Raw genomic sequence first — 19,813 nt, forward strand, 5'->3', positions numbered from 1 at the left:
ACCAGCCACCACCACAATCCACTCCAAATGGAAGAGGAAACACCCTTGCTACCAGCCAATGACTGAGCACAGCAGGGACACAATGCAGGCCCATGCCTAGGAGAGCTCAGGCTCCTCTAATAGCTCTAGGACTCTGCATGTGAAGTTTCACATGCATGTGAAACCTTCTTGGAACTTCTCTCCCCTCTGAGACTCTGCCTATCTAACTCTATTTCATCTTCTTCACCCTTTAAAAAAAATTCTCTAAGTTAGTGATCGTCCCTGTGATTTGCAGCATCTAGGTATTCCCAGTAAACCTCAGGTTTTTTCAGCTGCTTTGCTCTTCCTTATTTCTCGAAACCCTCTTCTTTCATCTGAGTTCAGTTTCCTTCATTCTGAAGCATCTTCTTCAGTAGTTCTTCCACCAAGGCTGTGTGGGTCATAACCTTAGACTTTGTACATCTGAAAATACATTTTGTGTTCATTCTTTTCTAAAACTTTTAAATTCTTTTAATTTTTATTTTTCAATTACATTTGATATTCAATATTATTTTATATTAGTTTCATGTGTACAGCATAGTGGTTAGACATTTATATAATTTATGAAGTGATCCCCTGATATGTCTAGGACCCACCTGGCATGTGCTCACTCTGGAATAGCAGTTAAGTTAGAGACAGAATTCTAAGTGCAGAGATTATTTTCAAGGTTTTCCTGGATGTTATGCAATTTCACTAAAGCTGTGTCAGCACTCAAATTTGGTATTTGATGCCTCATTTCCATCTTCATCAATGATCTCTCTTCAAAAAAGAAAAGCTTTGCTTTGGAGGTCATCCCCCAAATTTCTAATGTGTGTTCTGAATCCTTCTTTTCCCACCTCAGATTTATTAATTTTGTCGTTTACAATCTGATTAATCTTTGTAATAGATGCTCCAAAACCTTATGGAAAGCACAAAGCCTGTAACCTCATGTTTCTGCACCTCTTCCTCCCACAGACATCTAGAACATTTATTTACTGAATGAAAGAAGCAGCAGGGACTCAGAGCAGGTTTTCCTTTCAGTCCCTCAACTTTTCCCCAATCTAATATGCACCCCCACTGGGCTCAAATAATGTGACCCCCTCACCTGGCTGCAATTGCAACCATTCTGATTACCTGAGACTACTCCCATCTCCTATAACCGGTCACTGTCACTACAGGGCAAAGCTCAAGGTAGTTTAAGCCCTGGAATGTCACACACTCAGAAGCTATTCCTCTTCCTTTTCAGTCCTAGCCTGTCCCACCCTCCCTAGGTAGTTAACTTCTCAACACCTTTGCATTCTGTGAGGTCCCAGAATTTACGGTTATCTGGTACAATCTATCATTTCACCGCTGAGGAGCCTGTTCAGAGGCAGAGGGCAGAGAAGGCTCCAGTGAAATCTGGGAGATTCTCCGGACACCACAAAAATGCAGCAGGGAGGGGGAAGGAAAGTCCAGAGCACTGACCGGGTCTTTGGGTAGGACAGAGGATCCGGGGCCGCAGGGCGTGGGCCACCTGGACTAACATCACGGCTGTCGCCTGGGTCCCACAGACCCAGAAGAGAAGTCATGAAGCACCAGGTGAGTGAACAGCGGCAGGGGAAGCATCGGCAGTGGCCAGGGGCAACATCTAGAGGCAGCAGGGGGTGGGGTGGCGGGCGGTGAATGTACCGTGGGCACTAATGGAGCCAGGATGCCTCCCCAGTCCTACAGGGGCCAGGCACCTGGCATAGGCCCAGGCAGCTGGGACGTTGGGGGAGGGTTTGTGGAGCTGAACCCCTGGAAGGACTGGGCTCCACAGGTAGAGGAGGAGCAGAGGTGCACTGGAAGTCCAGAGCGGGGGTCAGCAGTTTCCGGGAAGTCGGTCTACTTGGCATCGCTCTGGGCGGGTTCAACAACTCTGTAGGTCCCTTAGGGAAAGCCAGGGGCCGGGGGGCGGGGGGGGGGGGGGGCTCCCAGTGGGCGTGGCCCAAGGCCCCACCCTGGAGGCGGCAGCAACCGGGAAGGCGGGCCACAAGGTCCCGCCAGCCAGACGCTGGATCCAGAGGTGGCCGGGCTACAGGCGTGTCCCCAAAGCCTAGGACCGCGGGAGAACCGAGGTAAGACTTGCTGCCCAGCCCCCCACCCCCCACCGAGCGAGCCGCGAGTGAGCATGGAGGTCGAGATTCCTCTCAACTTCCTCTGGCCTTTCCCCAGGGAGATTTAGCTCTGCCTTTGACTGTCGGGTTCTTCCCTTCCCTCTGTCACTGGTTTTCTCTCCTTTTTTCTCTAAGTGCCAACGTATTCTGCCCCTCTACCTCTACATTCTGTTTTTTGTTTCCTTGTCTCTTCCTGTTTTTCTCTCTCATCGATCTCACTTTTTTCTGGTCTCTTTTTTCCTACATATTTCCTCTGACCTACCCCTATTTCTCCCTGCCTGTCTCTCTCTTCCTCTAGCCTCCACCCATCTCCTCCTTTCCCACAAGTCCGCCTTAGATTTCTTTCTCCAAAGTTGACTTTTTGGGCTACAATTCTTTCCAATCATCCATCCATCCATTCACTCACCCTGTGTTGCTCTCTTTTTCTCATCCAAGGCTTGTGCTGGGCCCCAGATCCTTTCTCCAACAGATTGCCTCCAAAGGTCTGGGCATGTAACTTGCTCAGTGCCTGTTGTGGGGAAAATACACAAATTATCTAGTTATAAATCTCTGAATTTTCAGGGTTAGCTTTAAAAAATACTTGGCTTTAAAGACAAGACATTGATTTAATCCTTTTCTTTTTTTTTTTCTCCAAAGCATTTTCTCTCTCTTTTTTTAATTTTTATTTTTTATTGTTATTCAATTACAGTTGTGTGCCTTTTCCCCCATCCCTCCACCCCACCCCCCTCCCTCCCCCACCTGCACCCTCCCCCTTGATTTTGTCCATGTGTCCTTTATAGTAGTTCCTGTAATCCCCTCTCCTCACTGTCCCCTCCCCACTCCTCCCTGCCCATTGTTAGATTGTTCTTAACTTCAGTGTCTCTGGTTATATTTTGTTTCCTTTTTTCTTCTATTTATTATGTTCCAGTTAAAGGTGAGATCATATGGTATTTGTCCCTCACCACCTGGCTTATTTCACTTAACATAATTTATGCTCTCCAGTTCCATCCATGCTGTTGCAAAGGGTATAAGCTCCTTCTTTCTCTATGCTGCGTAGAATTCCATTGTGTAAATACACCATAGTTTTTGGATCCTTTTCTTGACATTTCCTTTAGTAATAGACAGAGACAGCACCTCACTAAACTAAAACTGGCACGAACATTTAGGGGACATTGAGACTCACACCATCTTTGTGTGGAGGTTGTACAAGGCCAGGTAGGAGAGGAGGGAGGAGTTGGATTCAGAGCTCAGTTGTAGAGAGACAACAGTGAAGCCAGGGCTTTGCATGTGAAATATTTGGGTGAAAGTTGAAATAAGGAATTCATTGTATATTTTCAAAATACATACTTGTCAATGCTGCTGATGTGCAGAAAGTAAGTTACATAATTAATGTTGAATGAGGCAGATATTTTATAGCAATTATTATGCCATTTGAAATTAATGTTTTTGTGTACATTAGGTAGGACCATGGTGTAAATATTTCTTAACACCATATATTGTCTTAGACACTTTCTAAGTGAAGAAATCTGGATAAATAAATCTGAGTCATTTTAAGGAATAAAATAGAAGTATTGACTATCAAAGCATTTTTTGCTTTTTGTTAAAAATTTAATTTTATCGGAGAGACATGATTCAATTATTTAATGATATTTTTATAACATTCAAACACATGTATACTTAAACTACATGTGTGTGTATATACACTAAACTGTAAGCAGAAAAGTTGTTTGTTTTAAAGCTATTAATTACCATATAACATTTGAAGCTTTGGCTTTTTATAAATAATAGAACCTGTCTTTTTAGTTTATTATGATTTTTAATAATAATTCAGCTGTTTAACTGTTCAGTTGATATAGATAAGGGAATTTATTAGTAGATAACTCACATGGAAGTGAACAGAAATTAAATATAATGGAACAGGATTGAAGTATGTTTATTGAAAGAATCTTTCATTTTAGATCAAAGAATGTTGAACAAATTCATAGGTATATGTATGGAACTTTGATTTGGGGGACTATTTTATTGATTGGATAGTCAATTTGTCTTCTAAGTTGTTTTAACCACCGACTTCCAATGTATTAGAATTCTGGAGTGGGGTGGGTGAAATGGATGCTTTTCAAATGATTTAGATTATCATGTGTGCTTTGCTTAGATTTCTTTTTCAGAAACCCATGAGGTGACAACTTTTTTTTAAAACAGATAACTACACTATTTTTAAAAAATTCAAGGTTAAGTCTTGAACTGCAATGCTTTAATTTTTTTTTTCTTTAAGTAGGCTGTAATTATCCTTTCTAGTAGATGACATTATTGTTGGCATCGGGTAGAATCTGGCTGGGAAATCTGATGTACAACCATGGATTTTTCCCCTGAAGGCAGCCACTGGAATTGGTCTGCATGGCCAAGTTAGGTCTCTGGCTGACTTCCTTGTGGGCCTGATAGCTGGCTGCATCCTGGGAATCTTGCATTTAGTTTTACTTGAACACAGCAGGCATTGATGCTGGAGGGGTATAGGCCTAGCTGGGCATGGGGCCTATGGGAGCTGGCCTGGAAGCCTTCCTCTTCTCCAGCTCCATGGGACCACCAGCCAGCCTCCAGGGAGCCTGGATAACTCTTTGGTTTTTAATTTTCTCAGGGTTCCAGTGTTAAGAAGATGCCTAGAAAACATGTGTGTTTCTCTTCTCAGGAAAACCCAGGATCTCACAATCCATAGTTAGAAGAGGTTGATACATGATTATCCTTTGGAATTTTCCTAAAGGATTTGAGAAACATCTCCAGAGTTTAGAGAACCAAAGGAGCACAGCAGATATTTTCTGTGCTCATTTGTTTTAGCTGAAAAGGAAGGCAAACACAGGAAGGCACTGGAGGGCCATGTAGATTGTGTCACTGAGTAAGATCTAGTTTCTGAGCTGTAGCTTGGGACTACTAGAGGCTAGTTAGCTGACTCAGGGTGGAGAGTATCTTTACATATCTCAGGAAAATTGAGGTCACCCAGTTATTTCCTACCAGATCTTTCTTCTGTAAATGGAGTATAGGAGGAGGAAAGTGCCAGTCATTTGGTCACTCATTAAACACCACTGTGCACTAGTCCCTGGGTGCACAGGAATAGAGGGAAGGTGGCCATGACTTTGACTCTGACCCTTTGCACTAGCATGATAATAAATTGATAAATTGATACTACCTAACATTTATTGATTGAGCTGGGCTATTTAGCACTTGGTTATGTTAATCCATCTAATTTTTATAACCATCTAATAAAGCGGCACCAAGGTGATCCTTTTTTGAAAATGGGAAACAGGCAGAGAGAAGATCAGCACCTTGCCCAGGGTGACCAGTTTGGTAAGAGCAGAGCAAGCATCTGACCCTAGAGCCTGTGCACTTCTACGTGATGTAAGGCTTGATGATTACATGGGACAGCCTGGTTATGGCATGAAAAGGAAAGTAATATGGGAGAATGTGGCAAGTGCTTCCCAGATGAAGGAATGATCTGAACCTTCAGTCAGTACCTTGAGAATGGGTAATAAACGAAGAAACATGTGCTTTTAACACTATGGGGTGGGTGAGACTTCATTTAACATAACGTAGCATTTCCCCTGTTGGTCGGTAGAATCCTGGTTGGTGGCCCAGTGACTTTGGGAGCCTGAGGGAGTAGCATTCCCATGGTAGGGAAGGCTGGATATAGTCAGACACCTTGTGGACTTGGGAGCTCAGTTTCAGAGATCATCACTTAGTAATCCCATGATCTAAAGGCTCAGAAATTGTTGAAGAGTTTGAGATTGAAATCAGTTTCTTTTTATTGGAACGACATAGGTTGTACTGAAAGATGTCTGTGTGGCTCAGAGAATGTGTTACTGAGTTCAGACTGAAAGAACTGAGGAGAACAAGAAAAACCCCTTCTTAGGACATGCATGATAGAGTGACGAGGACCAGTAAATAGTGTCACAGGGTGGAATCCTAGAATAAATTGAGCTTATTGAAGAGAGCAGAGGACAACAAAGTGTTCATTAATATCTGTAGAGGGCAAGGAGAACCAGGGCTGCATAGACCCACTGGCTGCCAGGGCAGCTGGTGTCTGTGGAAGGAGAAGGAGGAAGGAGCAGCTTCGCTTTGCCCAGGGACAGAGAACCATCCCCCAGTTTCAAAGGACACTGTTAGGTATAGGTAGGAAAGGAGAAGTGAGACAGTCCATGTGGCCTATGCATTTGGTCTTCTGTCCCTGAACTCACTGGCCAGGGCATGGAGTGACCCCAGAGATGACATCACCTATCTGCAAAGGTCCTCTGGGTACATGACAGAGGTGCAGGTAGCATGGAGCTGGATGAGATCCCAAGTCCGATGCTGACCTTGGAAAAGAGCCTCAGAGTCTATTGGCAAGAAGAGTTGAGCATCAGAAGTTGGCAGGGGCTCACTAGGGAAAAGACGTGTCAGACTTACATCATTTTCCATTTTGAGAAGCTTGGATCTGGTGATTGCTGCAGACAGAGTGGACTGAGATTATATGGGACTGCAGACAGAGCTTTGTAGGATATTCTTTGCACTTGCCAGAGTAACCTTACCCCAGTAGTGCTGATGCACGTGAGAGTTAGTGACCCTCAGGGAGATTGGGAGTCATGCCAAAAGTCCCCAGTCAGTATCTTCATTTGCTCCTTTTCTTCTCCCTTTTTCCTGCTCCTCTTCCTCCTCTTCACTATTATTATTTTATATTATATCATCTCCTTGTCTTCTTTCTTCTCATCATCAGTATTGAGATTTGTTTTGCAGCATTGACGGAGGATGAAGTTGGATGGATATCTAACACAGCAGTTAGCAGAATCCAGATCCACAGTGTCTCAAAAAGCTGAAACTCAGCGCTGAGTTTAGCAACATGATATTTGGTGGATTGAAGGTGAATGCACTTGGGTTGAGACATGCAACTTTCCTCATATGGGTCTTGTGAAAATGCCACGAAGTAAGGTGATTAAGCCTAAAGCATGTAGATGCTTAAGTAGTCAATAAACAATGATTTCTATTCTTAGATCATAAAAGATCCTGGTGACAAATATTCCATCCTGTAGTAACACTACATATCCAAAAGTTCAGTGCTGAAAAGAAGGTTGCATCTGTGGCTCAGGGCACTCTGTACAGTCCTGGTAACTGTGTCCACACAGCTGTGGTTGGCAAAGATTGTCTGAGTTGTGAAGGCAACCCAGTGGGGTGGTCTACAGAGGGATGTTGGGGTGCAGCAGGACCAGGAGGACAGCTGGGAGGCTCCTGCCCAGGCTTGGGAAATATATCTAGATGACAGTTTTAAAATGTCATCTAGAGAACTGTCTGAGAGAAAGAGAGAGAAGGAGATGCAGAGATGTGTGTGTGTATTATATGTGTATTTGAGTATGAGTGTATGTATATGTGTGAATGTATGAGTGTGAGTGTATGTAAATGTGTGTATGTTTGTATATGTGTGAGGGTTTGAGTATACACGGGCATGTGTTGTTTGTTTTGTTTAATTCTCACCCAAGGATATTTTTTATTGATTTTAGAGAGAAGGCTGACAGAGAGAGAAAGAGGGAGAGAGAGAGACAGAGAGAGAGAAATATTGAGGTGAGAGAGAAACATCGATCAGTTGCCTCCCATATGTATCCCAATGGGGAATTGAAACCACAACGTAGGTATGTGCCCTGACCAGCAATTGAACCTGCAACCGTTTTGGTGCTTGGAACGATGCTCCAGCTAAACTGAGACACTCTGCCAGGGCCTGGGTGTGTGTTTCTTTGTAGAGCTCATGGAAGCACAGCAATAGGGCTTTAAGCCAATCAGTTACTTTTTGAGAAATGGAGAGAATTGGCTTCACCCCAATTAGAGTCATGCACTGATAGAGTCATGCACTCAAAGGATTGTGGAGATAATTTAGCTCAACCCTAATTTGTAGATGAGAAATTGAGGCTGAGAGAGGTGGATAGTCAGTTCAGGGGAACTCAGTGGACTGATGTGGCTGCCTCTGCCTCTTCAAGAAAATTGGCCAGCACTAATCTCTGATGTCAATGGCACCCTTTTTGAAGAATTAGTTTGGAAGGTATGTTAAGAAAGTCCCCTGGAAGCACAGTTTGGACTTGGTGCTTACCACCAGGGCACTGTGAGGGTGACATGGGTCGTTCAATTAAAGCAGGCTTTGGGGACACACTTTTGGGTTTCAACCCCAGCTGCACCTCCTACTTGCAGGGGACTTTGGGCAAGATGCGTAGCTTTCCAAAACTCATGTCCTTCCATCTGTGAAAAAGAATGAAGATGAAAGGAGGTAACATATGCAAAACGCCCATCACAGACTCCTGCCACTGAGATAGAGGGAAGCCCACGGTGCCTGGGCTTCCTTCTCCATGTGCGGCAGGAGGCAGGGCAGGAAGAAAGAGCTGACATGAGCCCACATGGTATTTGTGCATAACAAGCCCATGGAGGTACCTGTGAAGAAGCTCAATCACCTACTCTTCAGGGTCTTTATGGGCCTGGGAATAAATATTTTCTAATGATGAAAACTTGTAGCACCCGGTCAAGTGTGGCCTAGCAGTACTACTCACCAGCTGAGGTAGGTGCTTGAAGATGGGTTTCCCAATTTCTAGAACTTGCTGATGGAGCTGATTATGGAAAGGCAGGAATAAATGCCTCCCCAGCAGGGCTGATTGCACCCTCTCCTCCTCGGTGCCACCCTCACATATGGCCACTATATATCTCTCTTTGAAGCTTCAAGAGCAAAATGGAAGCTGGGCTACTTTAGTATGTCCAGCAGGTGGGCACAGAAGACAGTTGACAGTTGCCAGGTGAGCAGAAAGAAAGTGGATTCATATGTGAGGAGAGCCAAGTGTTTTCACTTCCAGTGAGCAGAGACAGGAGAGACCCTCACTTATTCCTGGGGTAGGGCCAAGTAGAGTGGTGGCTGCCTGCTGTACCCCATGCCCCAGGTATACAGGTGGAGGCCAGGCACAGCCCCAGACCCACTCTGTTGTGCCCGGGATATTTATTGCTTCAGCTTCTGTCTCTGCACACGTGTACCTGCAGGGGCTCCTGTCCCCAGGTGCCCAAAGTTCTTCTGAAGATTCAAGGGGGGGCAGGAAATTGGCATGCAGTTTAGCAAGGAATGCAAACTTCCCTAATCAGTGTGCAAACATGTTAGAGCTGTCAACAGAATGAGAACTGGCTGGTTGATGTCTTGTGTGCTCCATTAAGACAGCACTTGCTTGCCTGGATGGTGACAAGTATGGAGACAGTATTGAGCCTCACCTCTGGGTGGCAGTGTTGTACAGTGTGGTCATTCCTCCCTGATGGAGTCCTGGAGGTGAAAGCATGTGACATAGAGCTCTGAGACAGGGTGAGCTGCGGCATCTATAGTAGTCGGTGTTCTTTGGATGCAACAACAAGTGAAGAGCATCTCTCTCACTGCCTGCTGTTTCCTCTCTCTGCAGAGTCCTGTGGTCCAAGTGTTGCTGGCCCAACCAGCAGGGGAGCTCTTCAATCTCGCAGCTCTTACCCAGGGCCAAGCCCTCTAGAGTGCCAAAGCCCTGAAGACAACAACTGTTGGAGTGTCCACCTTGCTCAGCTGCCCCAGGCCCTGCTAATCAGCATGGCTGCTCAGAAGGGGATTCTGCATAGCTCTTTATCTGAAAACAGTCAGTGGCTTAGTGAACCCAAGCAAAGTGAGGGCTGCGAGCCAATGCAGCTGAAGAAAGCAAACTTCCTGGGCTCCGAGGGTGCCATCTGCGGGGGTGGCCAGGATGAGACCACTATGGAGCTGGCACTGGTAACACCCACAGGCAGAGTTAGACTGGGAAAGCCATTGGCCCAGAAGGTGTGCTGGAAACAGGAGCAGAGTGCCTTCATGGAGGTGCCTCAGCTCAAGAAAAGGCTACAGGGCAGACAAACCAAAGATAGGGAGCATGGTGCCCTCACAGGCCAACCTGACCCTAAGCAGCTGACCCAGGACATCTTCAGGAAACCAGCTGGCAGCACAGTCTTCTCCGCGTGGCCCTGCAGAGCCCAACAGGAGCAGAGAAGTGCCTTCAGCAAACCAGCCAGGTATCTATCAAGGAGACCTGGGTCAGCCTCTCTTTTCCAGGCAAGCAGACCTGCAGATGCCATGGGGGAGCTGTTGGGACTCATCAAGATGGTAGATTTTCCGTGTTGGGGTCAACTTTCCAATTCTAAGCTTTTGGTGGGTGATTTCTGGAACCTGCAAATGCTGCCACAGAACACTCATCTCTGCAGTGCTTTTCTGAGTACCCCTACACTATGGCTTAAGCATGCCATGGCCCAGATACCCACACCCTTGTCATCTTCTTCCCCTGCCTCTTGGGCCCTCCTGCCACCCATGTTCCCTTCCCGAGGCTTGTCCACCCAGAACTGGTGTGCAAAGTGCAACCTCTTCTTTCGCCTGACCTCGGACCTGGTTTTTCATATGCGGTCCCACCACAAAAAGGAACATGCAGGGCCTGACCTACATTCTAAGAAGCTGACAGAAGAGGCACTCACATGCTCCATTTGTCATGAGTACTTCCGGGAGCGCCATCATCTCTCCCGGCACATGACTTCTCACAGTTAACAGGTGGCTGTGGAACAAACCTCTAAGTTCAGTGTCCACCATTTGGCAAAGGCAAAGAAATGGTTTGCCAGGGCTTCCTTTGAAAAGACAATTTGCAGTTGTCTGTGAGGCTGTCTGCAATCAACCACATAGATGAACAGCTCAGTCATAATTAGAAAAAGTGCTTGGCTGTGATATGCTTTGAAATAAATAAAGTCATGAAATAAAATGATGTGCTTTGCTAATCCAGGGTATCAGGGCTACTAGGCACAAAGTGTCTCTAATAGCTTCAAGAATGGGGGTCCTGCTTGATGTGGATCCTGGCCACCAGGATCCTGCGTTATGGCGGCAATGGACAAATTCACAGGGATTACAGAAATCCTGTGGAGAAAAAGGGACAGCATGGCCACTCTCTAAGTCAGAGAGGGGGTGAGAGGGCTAGAGAGAGCTCAAGAGAGAGAGCCTACCCGTACCTGGACAGGCTTTTATTGCTTTTCTGGGCACATTACATCAAGGATGGTCCTCATTTATGATGCACAGGTTCACTGTAGGTGATTACCTTTTACAGACAACAAAGGACAGAATACTGCTAATTACTTCAAAGAGAGGATGTTATAGCTGAAGGGGGAAAGTGGTTGAACTGATTATACTCCATACTTGGGTGGTTTAGCACAGACTTTAGGAAGTTAAAGACACTTCGGTAAACATTTGCTGCCTCAATCCAGAGTGAGGGAGTTTTAGCAAGAGCAAGTCTTGTACCAGTTAAGGTACAATGCAGGCCTGATTCCCCATGGGAGAACCTATCCGTGGGAGTGGGTCCTGCCCATCAAACCTCACTCCCCACTGGCTTTTCTGAGTGGGAGCTGGCCACATTTCCCACACGTAGAACGGTTCTCTATACCTGCTCCTCTCCTCATTCCTTTTGCTCTTTATGGAGTCAAGTATAGGCTTTGGACACAGACAAACCTGGATCTGAGTCTTAGCCCTTTTATATACTAGACCTGACCTTGAACAAATTGCTTTAATTGTCTGAGCCCCAGTTTTCTCATCTGTAAAATGTAGTTTATGACACCTGTGTTTTGGAAGATGTTTTGGGGGGTTCCATGGAAAGATGTTAGGAAAATGGCCAGCACAGCACCTAGAGCAGTGTGATCATTGTGTAAATAACATGTATTATCATGATCCAGATTTGTTACAAAACAAAATCTAGGTGGCAAACAACCCAGAGTACCTACTTCTCACTAGGGGATCTGTGGGTTGGCTGTGGTTGATGTGGTTTTGCTGGCTTGGCTCCAGGTCACATATTTAGGCCCATGCTCTTTTTCTCTGGAACTGATGGGCTACTCAGTTCATTCTTCTTTCATGGTTATGCTAAAGCATGAGAGGGCAAGTCCTAATACACAAACATGTCTCAGTCCTATGTTTGGGTCACTTCTGCTAATGTTTCTTTGGCCAAAGCAAGTCAATGGCCAAGCCCAATGTTAGGGAGTGAAATGTGCATGCTGCCCATGGTGAAGCCATGATGAGCAAGTGAATGTATCATCCTACTATAGGAGCGTGAAGAATTGAGATCAACAACTCAGCCATGAGTTATCACATTCTGAATATGTGAAAAGGGAAAAATGGAACAACATACCTCCCCACCTATCACACAATCCTTAGCTCTCAGGAAGGGAATATGAGCAAAAGTGTAAAGCTGAAAACACTAATGATTGGAAGAGTTCTGGTTTCTATTATTTTCTCCTCTGCTTTTCCAAGTTTGTCCTTGCTAACCTCAGGTCATAAACTCTGACATCATGTGGGCTAGTTTGTATGAAGCCCATTTCTTAGTAGTTCTTCTGAGTCAATGAAATTTTTTTTGATGGATTTCTACTTCACTTTCAGGATTTGTTCATCTGACCTGCAGTTTGCAGCCCTCTGGTGGGGCCTCCCTCACAGAGCTCAAGCTTGTGGTTGGTAACATGGGAGGCATGCCTAAGTCAGACCTGTTGGGAGGGAGGCCTCCTGAGGAGTGGGAACATGAGCTGAGCTTCAAAGTCCAGCAGGCTTTGGTGATTCAGACAGGGAAGGCAGTAGCTGAGGAGGAGAGTGGTCTAGAGCTGCAGAAGTTCTAGGGTGCTGCAAGGCCAGTACGAGGAGGATGAGCTGGGGAGGCAGCCCTCAAGAGGAGATGGGGACACACAAAGGCCTCCAAAGAGAATAGTTTGGATCAGGGCTTGGAAGGGCTCTCTCCTAGAAGCACTTGGAGGGGAACTCTGGTTTCAGTAGGGAGGGAAGGATGGGCTGGAGAGAGGAGATGACCCCCTGAGGCATTTTCTTTTGCATTTGGAAGGAGCCAGAAGTGTTCCCCCTGCAGGTACCGACAGAGCACCTCCATTCCTATAGGAAAGCTTGGAGGATCTGCTCTCCCTGAGAGACAGTAGGAATGATCTGCAGACCAGCCCCTTTGGGAGCTATGTGGGGACAGAATTTGCCCACAGAGATGCTGTGCCCAAATCAGTCTGAAGCTGCAAGGAGCCTCCCTCTTCTGCTGTCCCATGTGGGGCAGAAAAGGTTTGAACCTTAGGCTCCACAGTATGCATTGACATATACCATTTAATCTGCATGTCACACCCAGGAGGTAGATGTTTAATTCCCATTTTACTACAGAGGAAACTAAACTCCCAGAGGTTAACTGACTTTCCTAAGACCATGAGTGCAAGAAGAAGACCCCAGGATCTCCTCATTTTGAGATCACATCCTTCCTAGTGTACTACACATCTCCTTAGTGTGTTCATGTGTCATCATGAATGGTTTGAAAACTAGGCCCAGGCATTGATTTCAACTTGCACCCTGCCCCCCACCACACATAAAAATTTCTTTTGCCTTTCTCTTTAGCGTTTTTCACTATCTTGAGGTCTATGTGTTTTACTGATTTGTTTACTGTGTCTTCCGTGAATGGAACATAAGTTCCATAAGGGATTTTTGCTGCTTTGCGCACTGCTGTATCCCCAGCAGCTAGAACAATGTAGGCACATAGCAGTTGTTTAAAAGGCATTTTTTCTTTGTTTGTTCATTTGTTTTAGTATATTTTATTGATTATACTATTACATTTGTCCCATTTTTTCTCTCCATTACACCCCTCTGCCTTACACCCCTCCTCCAGCATTCACAGCCCCAATTTAGTTCATGTCCATGGGTCATACATATAAGTTCTTTGGCTTCTCCATTTCCTATACTGTTTTTAACCACCCCCCCTGTCTATTTTGTGTCTACCAATTAAGCTTCTTATTTCCTGTACCTTTCCTCCATTCTCCTCCCTCCACCTCCCCACTGATAACCCTCCATGTGGTCTCCATGTCTGTGATTCTGTTCCTCTTCTAGTTGTTTGCTTAGTTTGTTATGTTTTTGTTTTTAGGTTCAGTTGTTGATAGTTGTGAGTTTGTTGTCATTTTATTGCTCATAGTTTTGATCTTTTTTTTTTCTCATTTGTTGAAGGAATGAATGAAATGCCTGGTTCCAGCCTTGCTGCTGACAAACCTTGAATCAACTTCTCACAAGAGTTTTGACATCTGTCAAACTGAATGCATAACCATCCTCCTCTGGCTTTTTGGATTAGTCCATAATTTCTTGAGAGGCATAAATGCATTATGCTAAGACAAAAAAGAAATTTAGAATTGAGACTGTAGAATTCTAGTCCATTCCCTCATTTTACAGCAGTAAGCATTTATGTCCACTGATAAGTTGACCTAAAGAGTGTTGCAGGGCAAGTGGTGGTAAGGTCAAGGCCAGGATTACTGAAATACCTATGACAGCTCAGTTTGTGAATCTTCCTGGCCTGCTGCACTCCTCAAGGAACCAAAGCATTCAAAAACAAGGGAGATGTTATGAAAAATAAATAAATTTAAGCTAATTAAATTAATTCAAGGTATGAGGAAGCATAACAAAACATCTTTACACAACTTGATTTTTAAGATGGAATTTAGTTTGATAAAAATTGACTTTGACAATGGAGTTTATTTTTGTAAAAATTGATGTAAATGAAAGTTGCTTTGCAGACATTTAAATTGACAAACTGAAAGGTGACTTATAGAGGTGATGATTTGCAGCTTATTAATGTGACAGTTACTACTTGTCACCAGGCTGGGTCCCCAAAGTGTTCTTGGCAGCTGAATCCTTTCTTAATTCACTCTTATCTCCTGTCCTCCTTTCTTTACTGGAAAGTAGTCACTTTTAATCATGACTTTGCCCTCTCTCTGTCACGTTCCATTCCATTTAAGGGTTGGCTGTGGTGTTGCCACAAAACATCACATCAGCAGGTATGAATTTTCCTCTACAATTCTTGGCTAAAAATTGCCACATTCCTTAAATTCTCTACATCATATTTAATTTTCCCTTCACCCAAATTCTTTGGCTTTGATATGCAACTTGTCTTTTGGAAATTTCCCTCCTGCCTTCCAAGTTCAGAGAAAGCTCTCCAGCACTTCACACCTAAGAAGGCAGCCTCTTAATGTCATGCCACTTCCCCATGCTACCTTGCTGTCTTTACCACTATTTTCCAACAGGCTATGTCCTCTCATTCACCTCTCCTACGGTCTTGAGTCTTTAGTCACCCAGGGACTGGTGGCCAAAATGAAATGCATAGACTTAAGGAAGCATATTAGTGATGGTGGTGATGAGGAGAGGCAGGAATCACCAGCTGGACATCCTTAACTCTATTATGGTCCCAGTCTTCAAACAGGCCAGGTGCTGGGCCTGGCACTGCTAACCTCATCCATACAGCCCTATTCCTCTGGGCACAGGAAGAGAATTCTCCTTAGGGTGAAAGGCAGCAGTTGTCTCAAGGTGAACCATGAATGCTTCCTTATTTTGGAAGGTTCTTACATCCCTTAGAGGTAGCAGGCCGCCCCTGCAGGCCACTTCTTTTCAGAAAAATGGTTAACACATCCTGGCTATTTGCATGATGTTTTTGATTTTTTGTAGTTGAAATCATGTAGGAAGTTTAAGATCACATAGCAGGATATAAATCCTATAGAAAATAAACCCACTTTTCCTATGTGTTTTGATTTGTACCACTTCTTAGGAGAAAAGAATTTTTGGAAACCAATATTGAGTGTGGAATGAGGAGACAGTGCATACTGGGAGGAGGGTTGGGGTTCACTGAATTCAACTTTTTCTTCCATGGCCATACTGTGTTTTCCCAGGGCAGGAGACAGGAAGCAGTGGCATCTGATACCCTTGCTATTCTAAGCTGCTTAGATTATGAGGCTATTTTTAGCACCAGCTGTCCTGGTCAGTAAGGCAATAAATAAGTTCTTAGACCAAGTGGCATTAATCCCCAGGGGCCAGGAAATGCAAGATGGGTACCATACAGTGGGGACTTTAGAGGAAGGTTTCCTTGTCCACCAGTGTAATTTGGACTGCATCATTTTTCTTTTGAAGCTGTGTCCTCTCCTTGCATTAAAGCTGTGTAGATAACCAAGGCACACAAATATGTCGGTAGATGCAAGGACATGGGAAGCAGGAGGGTGAGATGGGAGAAAAGCTGGTCTTCTCCTATGGTGCTCCAGCCCTCCCTGAAAAGAGAGGACATATAGGATCTGGCAGGTTACCCCTTCACACTCCTTCCTGGGTAGGTCCCTGGCCCCTGCTTCCTAGGGTGAGGGTTAGTCAGATATCTAGCAAGGATCCTGATGGTGAAAGCCACCCTTCTTTTCCTCTTCTAATTAAGCAGATCCTGGCACAGGCATGGTTTGTTCCTGTGGGCAACATTTGGATGTGGGCCCCTGGAACTCAGAGCTACTTCCCTTCATCCCACTCACCCTAGCCCTGTGCCCCATCCCCATCCTCTGCTGCTCACGTCTGGTCCCATATCTTCTGTGCCTCCACCACTTGCCATGGCTGGCCTGACTCACTCAGGATATGAGTGGGATGGTGCAGAAGGGAGAGATGGACTCAGCATGCCGTGGACTTCTTTATCTATATAATGACCCCATAGTTTGGCTGCCCAGAATGTGGTCTGAGTTTGCTGTTGTTGCAACACAGTCCATCTGGAGTCCTGTAGCCACTCCAGCACCAATGGGTGGAGGGACAAAGGGCCACCCTCAGCCCTCATTACTTGCTCTTGGTTGACCTCCCTCCTTACTATGTTTCCAGGAGGGCCAGCGAAATAAGACCCCTTGAATATCTGCATCACATAATAATGCCTTTTCAGTGGAGAGGGGCCCTGTTCGTTCATTCATTCATTCATTCATTCATTCATGGTGTGCTGAGCTTTCCTCCCAGGTGCCAAGCTTGTTTGGGCTTGGAGGAGCAGAGACAAGCAGGCTAAGTTTCTATCCCTGAGTGCCCCACAGAACAGGTGGGGAGACTAATGATACAAGAGAGACAAACACTGTGGAAGAGGTGTTCCAGGGACTGTGGAAGTGCACAGAGAAGTCAAGGACATCATCTGACCAGGTGACATCAGAGCAGGTTCTGGGGAACAAGGGGGTGCTAGAGAGGATGGAAAACTTAACACACCACAAGCCCTTTGCTAGGTTGGGGTCCAGGTATCCACAGACCAAAGAAAACAGGTTGGGGGTACAGGAGGCAGACAACAGCCTGACCCAGCCCCTCTCACTGCTGGGCAGTGGGACCCATGAGGAGTCCTCAAGCAGGGGAAGACATGAGAAGGTTGCATGGTAGGGCAGAAGCCCTGGCTGGAGGCTGAAGCACAGAGATGAGGCAAGAGGTTGTAGTGGGGATTTACACATAGATCCAGGACCCCAAGACAAGGGAGACAGATTGCAGGTGGGCCTAGAACAGAGTGCTATTAATTCAAATAACTCTTCTTGGGTCCTGATGATTGTGTGGACACAGGGTAGAGAGGCAGGGGGCTGAGAGGAGAAAGTCAGAAGTGGTTCCCAGATCTCTATCCTGTGTGTCTGTATTGTGTGTGTGTGTGTGAGGAAGGCGGTGAAGAGAGAGAGAGACAGAGAAGGAAGAAGAGAGGAGGAAAAAGATAGAACCCCAGAATGTAAGCATATCAGGAGCCACATATTTGCCTGAAGATTAATAGGGTTAATGAAGAGAAAAGTGAGATCACAGTATACATTAGTACTAAAATTCAATCATGCACTTAATCTTATTTCAATTTAGCAGAAGGAAAAGGGGTAAAACCTTGCCTTCCATTTGGACTGTCCTGTTTGGACAGAGATGTTTCAAAGTTTTCCAGTGGCAAAATTCCTTGGTATTGGTGGTGGCCCAGCAGTATGCCCAGATTCCACAGCTCTCTAGGTTGTAGGGAAGTCAAGATTGTGTAGTAAAGTCAGCCCAGTACCCTGGGGTAAGTGGTCTGTGTCAGATGCTGCCTGGATTCAACAGGCAGCAAGGCCAGAAGGCACCAGTACTCATCCTCAATCAGACATCTTAGAGCTGGGGTCTCCCCTGATCTTCTGGCCTCATTCCCACAATGACTTTGGGAAGGGTCCTAAAGGTCTCTCACTTTTGGGTCTCTAGTGACTCCAGTAGAGCAGGATTACATGGTTCCCAGGACACCAGCCAAGGACCTAATTCCCCCAGGCTGCCCCTTTGGAGGAGATATTGGGGACTACATGCCATAAGCTTCTTATCCTGTTAGGAGTGGGCCTGGCCACCAGAGACAGCAGAGTAACAGGTTGCACTTGGATGAGGGCAGGTACCCAGACCATTGCCCAGGGCTGCTTTCCCCTCAGCAGCAACCTAGCACATCAGGATGCTGCATGGCACCTGAGCTTTTGGGACCTTGGCAGAGCTGGAGAATAAGGGCATGGGAGGTACATGTGAAGGAAAGGTAGACTTGCTGTGTAGAATTGAATTGGAAGGGGTTGGGGCAGGGAGGAGAGGATTCTAAGTGAGCCTGGACTTTTCTTCAAGTGTTTGAGGGCTGCCACCTGAGCAAAATGAAGACTTGCAGCCTGATATTCACTTGCGTTCACAGGCATCCACCGCTGACACCAGACACCGAAATAGGTGGCAGGCAGGAGAAGAAGCTGAGTAGGACAGCTCCTTTCCTGAGGGCTGTGCTGCATGGTAGAGACAGACATGGTCCAGGACAGAGTGGGAGAGTTGTTCTAACAAGGGAGGTGCAGGTGCAGGGAGGGCAGAGTGAGGACAGTGTTCTAGGGGAGTGGGGGGCCCTTATCTCTGGACCTGTGCTGTCTCACACTGGAGCCACCAGCTATGCATGGCCATTGAGCACTAGACATGTGTCACGTGAAATGGGAATGTGCTGTAAGATTTCAAAGTGTTTGTACAAAAACATCTCATCTGTAATAATTTTTATATTGAGTATGTGTTGAAATGATACTGCTGTGAATACAATGGGTTAAATAAGATGTATCATTGAAATTAATTCAGTTGCATCTTTTTACTTTTCTAAATGTGGCTAAGAAAAATGTAAATTGACACATGTTCCTGGTATCTGTGACTCACCGTATAACTCGGTTGGAGAGAGCTGTGCTATCTTCCTGACAGCATGAGGATCAGGGACTGGCAATTAAGAAGCATGGATGGGGTAGATCTGGATTGCACCTCTGCAAAACAAGTATTACTGAGAATGTCAGCTCCCCAGGTGTCCAAACAGAGAGGATGATGGCAGTGGTGATAAGACTGGGTGGATGAGCTCCAAGGGTACTTGCAATTCTAAGCCTAACTGTAGCCCAACAGACCCCTTTCCTGCACCCTGGCTCCTCAGGCAAAACCAACTACGGGAGCTCCCTTGTTGTGTGGCCCTGAGGTCCCGCCTACCACAGTGATCTGCCCATGGAAGCGCTCCAGGGAGCCCTGCTGACCAGGTACCCAACTCGCTCTCATCAGAGTTTGCTGGAGCATCTCCTTGGCTCTGGTGAGGGCTGCCTCCGCAGGGACAGCCACATGCGGCACCACGCCCACCCCTTCCCAGGAGCTGCCATCCGTAGCCCCCACTGAACGGGCGGTGGGGATGGTGATATAGAGGTGTGTGTCATCCACGTGGTAGGTCTGTGGAGGCTGGCAGCCCCCACTGGTCACTTCCCCGATGACCAAAGCGCGGCCCAGACTCTTCATGATATAGGTGAATTCCTCTGCCGCACCGGCTGTTACACCGCTGGTCAGAATGACCACTCTCTTCTTGGAGCCATAGCGTTCACCTGCAAACGAGAAGGCACTTCAAGATAGGTTG

At 46.0% G+C, this 19,813-nt stretch overlaps 2 protein-coding genes across 10 annotated transcripts in view; one reads left to right on the plus strand and one right to left on the minus strand.

Moving 5' to 3' along the window:
* RBP3 (retinol binding protein 3) overlaps positions 1-19,813 on the minus strand; it is a 35,635-nt gene that overhangs the window by 6,024 nt on the left and 9,798 nt on the right. For 3 of the 6 annotated variants that reach the window (XM_045196170.3, XM_053922706.2, XM_024561056.4), the window contains exon 4: positions 16,220-19,781. The exons of 1 other annotated variant lie outside the window; for it this stretch is intronic. In XM_045196170.3, the coding sequence (XP_045052105.2) occupies positions 19,345-19,781 (437 nt within the window). In that variant the 3' untranslated portion in view covers positions 16,220-19,344. 2 more of the 6 variants (XR_006655548.2, XR_006655547.3) reach the window with 2 other exon arrangements.
* Positions 1,487-10,851, plus strand: ZNF488 (zinc finger protein 488). Of its 4 annotated transcripts, none has more exons than XM_024561170.3 (4): positions 1,487-1,575; positions 6,870-7,061; positions 7,628-7,688; positions 9,542-10,851. In XM_024561170.3, the coding sequence occupies exon 4, from the start codon at positions 9,700-9,702 to the stop codon at positions 10,672-10,674; it is 975 nt and encodes a 324-aa protein (XP_024416938.1). In that variant the 5' UTR covers positions 1,487-1,575; positions 6,870-7,061; positions 7,628-7,688; positions 9,542-9,699; the 3' UTR covers positions 10,675-10,851. The 4 variants fall into 4 exon arrangements, with proteins under 4 accessions (XP_024416938.1, XP_053778684.1, XP_045052033.1 ...); XM_053922709.1 differs by having other exon boundaries at positions 6,870-6,993; XM_045196098.1 differs by lacking the exons at positions 1,487-1,575; positions 6,870-7,061; positions 7,628-7,688 and adding an exon at positions 2,040-2,093.

This window comes from Desmodus rotundus, chromosome 4, assembly GCF_022682495.2.
Source record: "Desmodus rotundus isolate HL8 chromosome 4, HLdesRot8A.1, whole genome shotgun sequence".
In the NCBI taxonomy this organism is placed as follows: Eukaryota; Metazoa; Chordata; class Mammalia; order Chiroptera; family Phyllostomidae; genus Desmodus; species Desmodus rotundus.

Excerpts from the sequence above, each read along its gene's own strand:
- ZNF488 (XM_024561170.3), top strand. The coding sequence starts at position 9,700 with ATGGCTGCTCAGAAGGGGATTCTGCATAGCTCTTTATCTGAAAACAGT.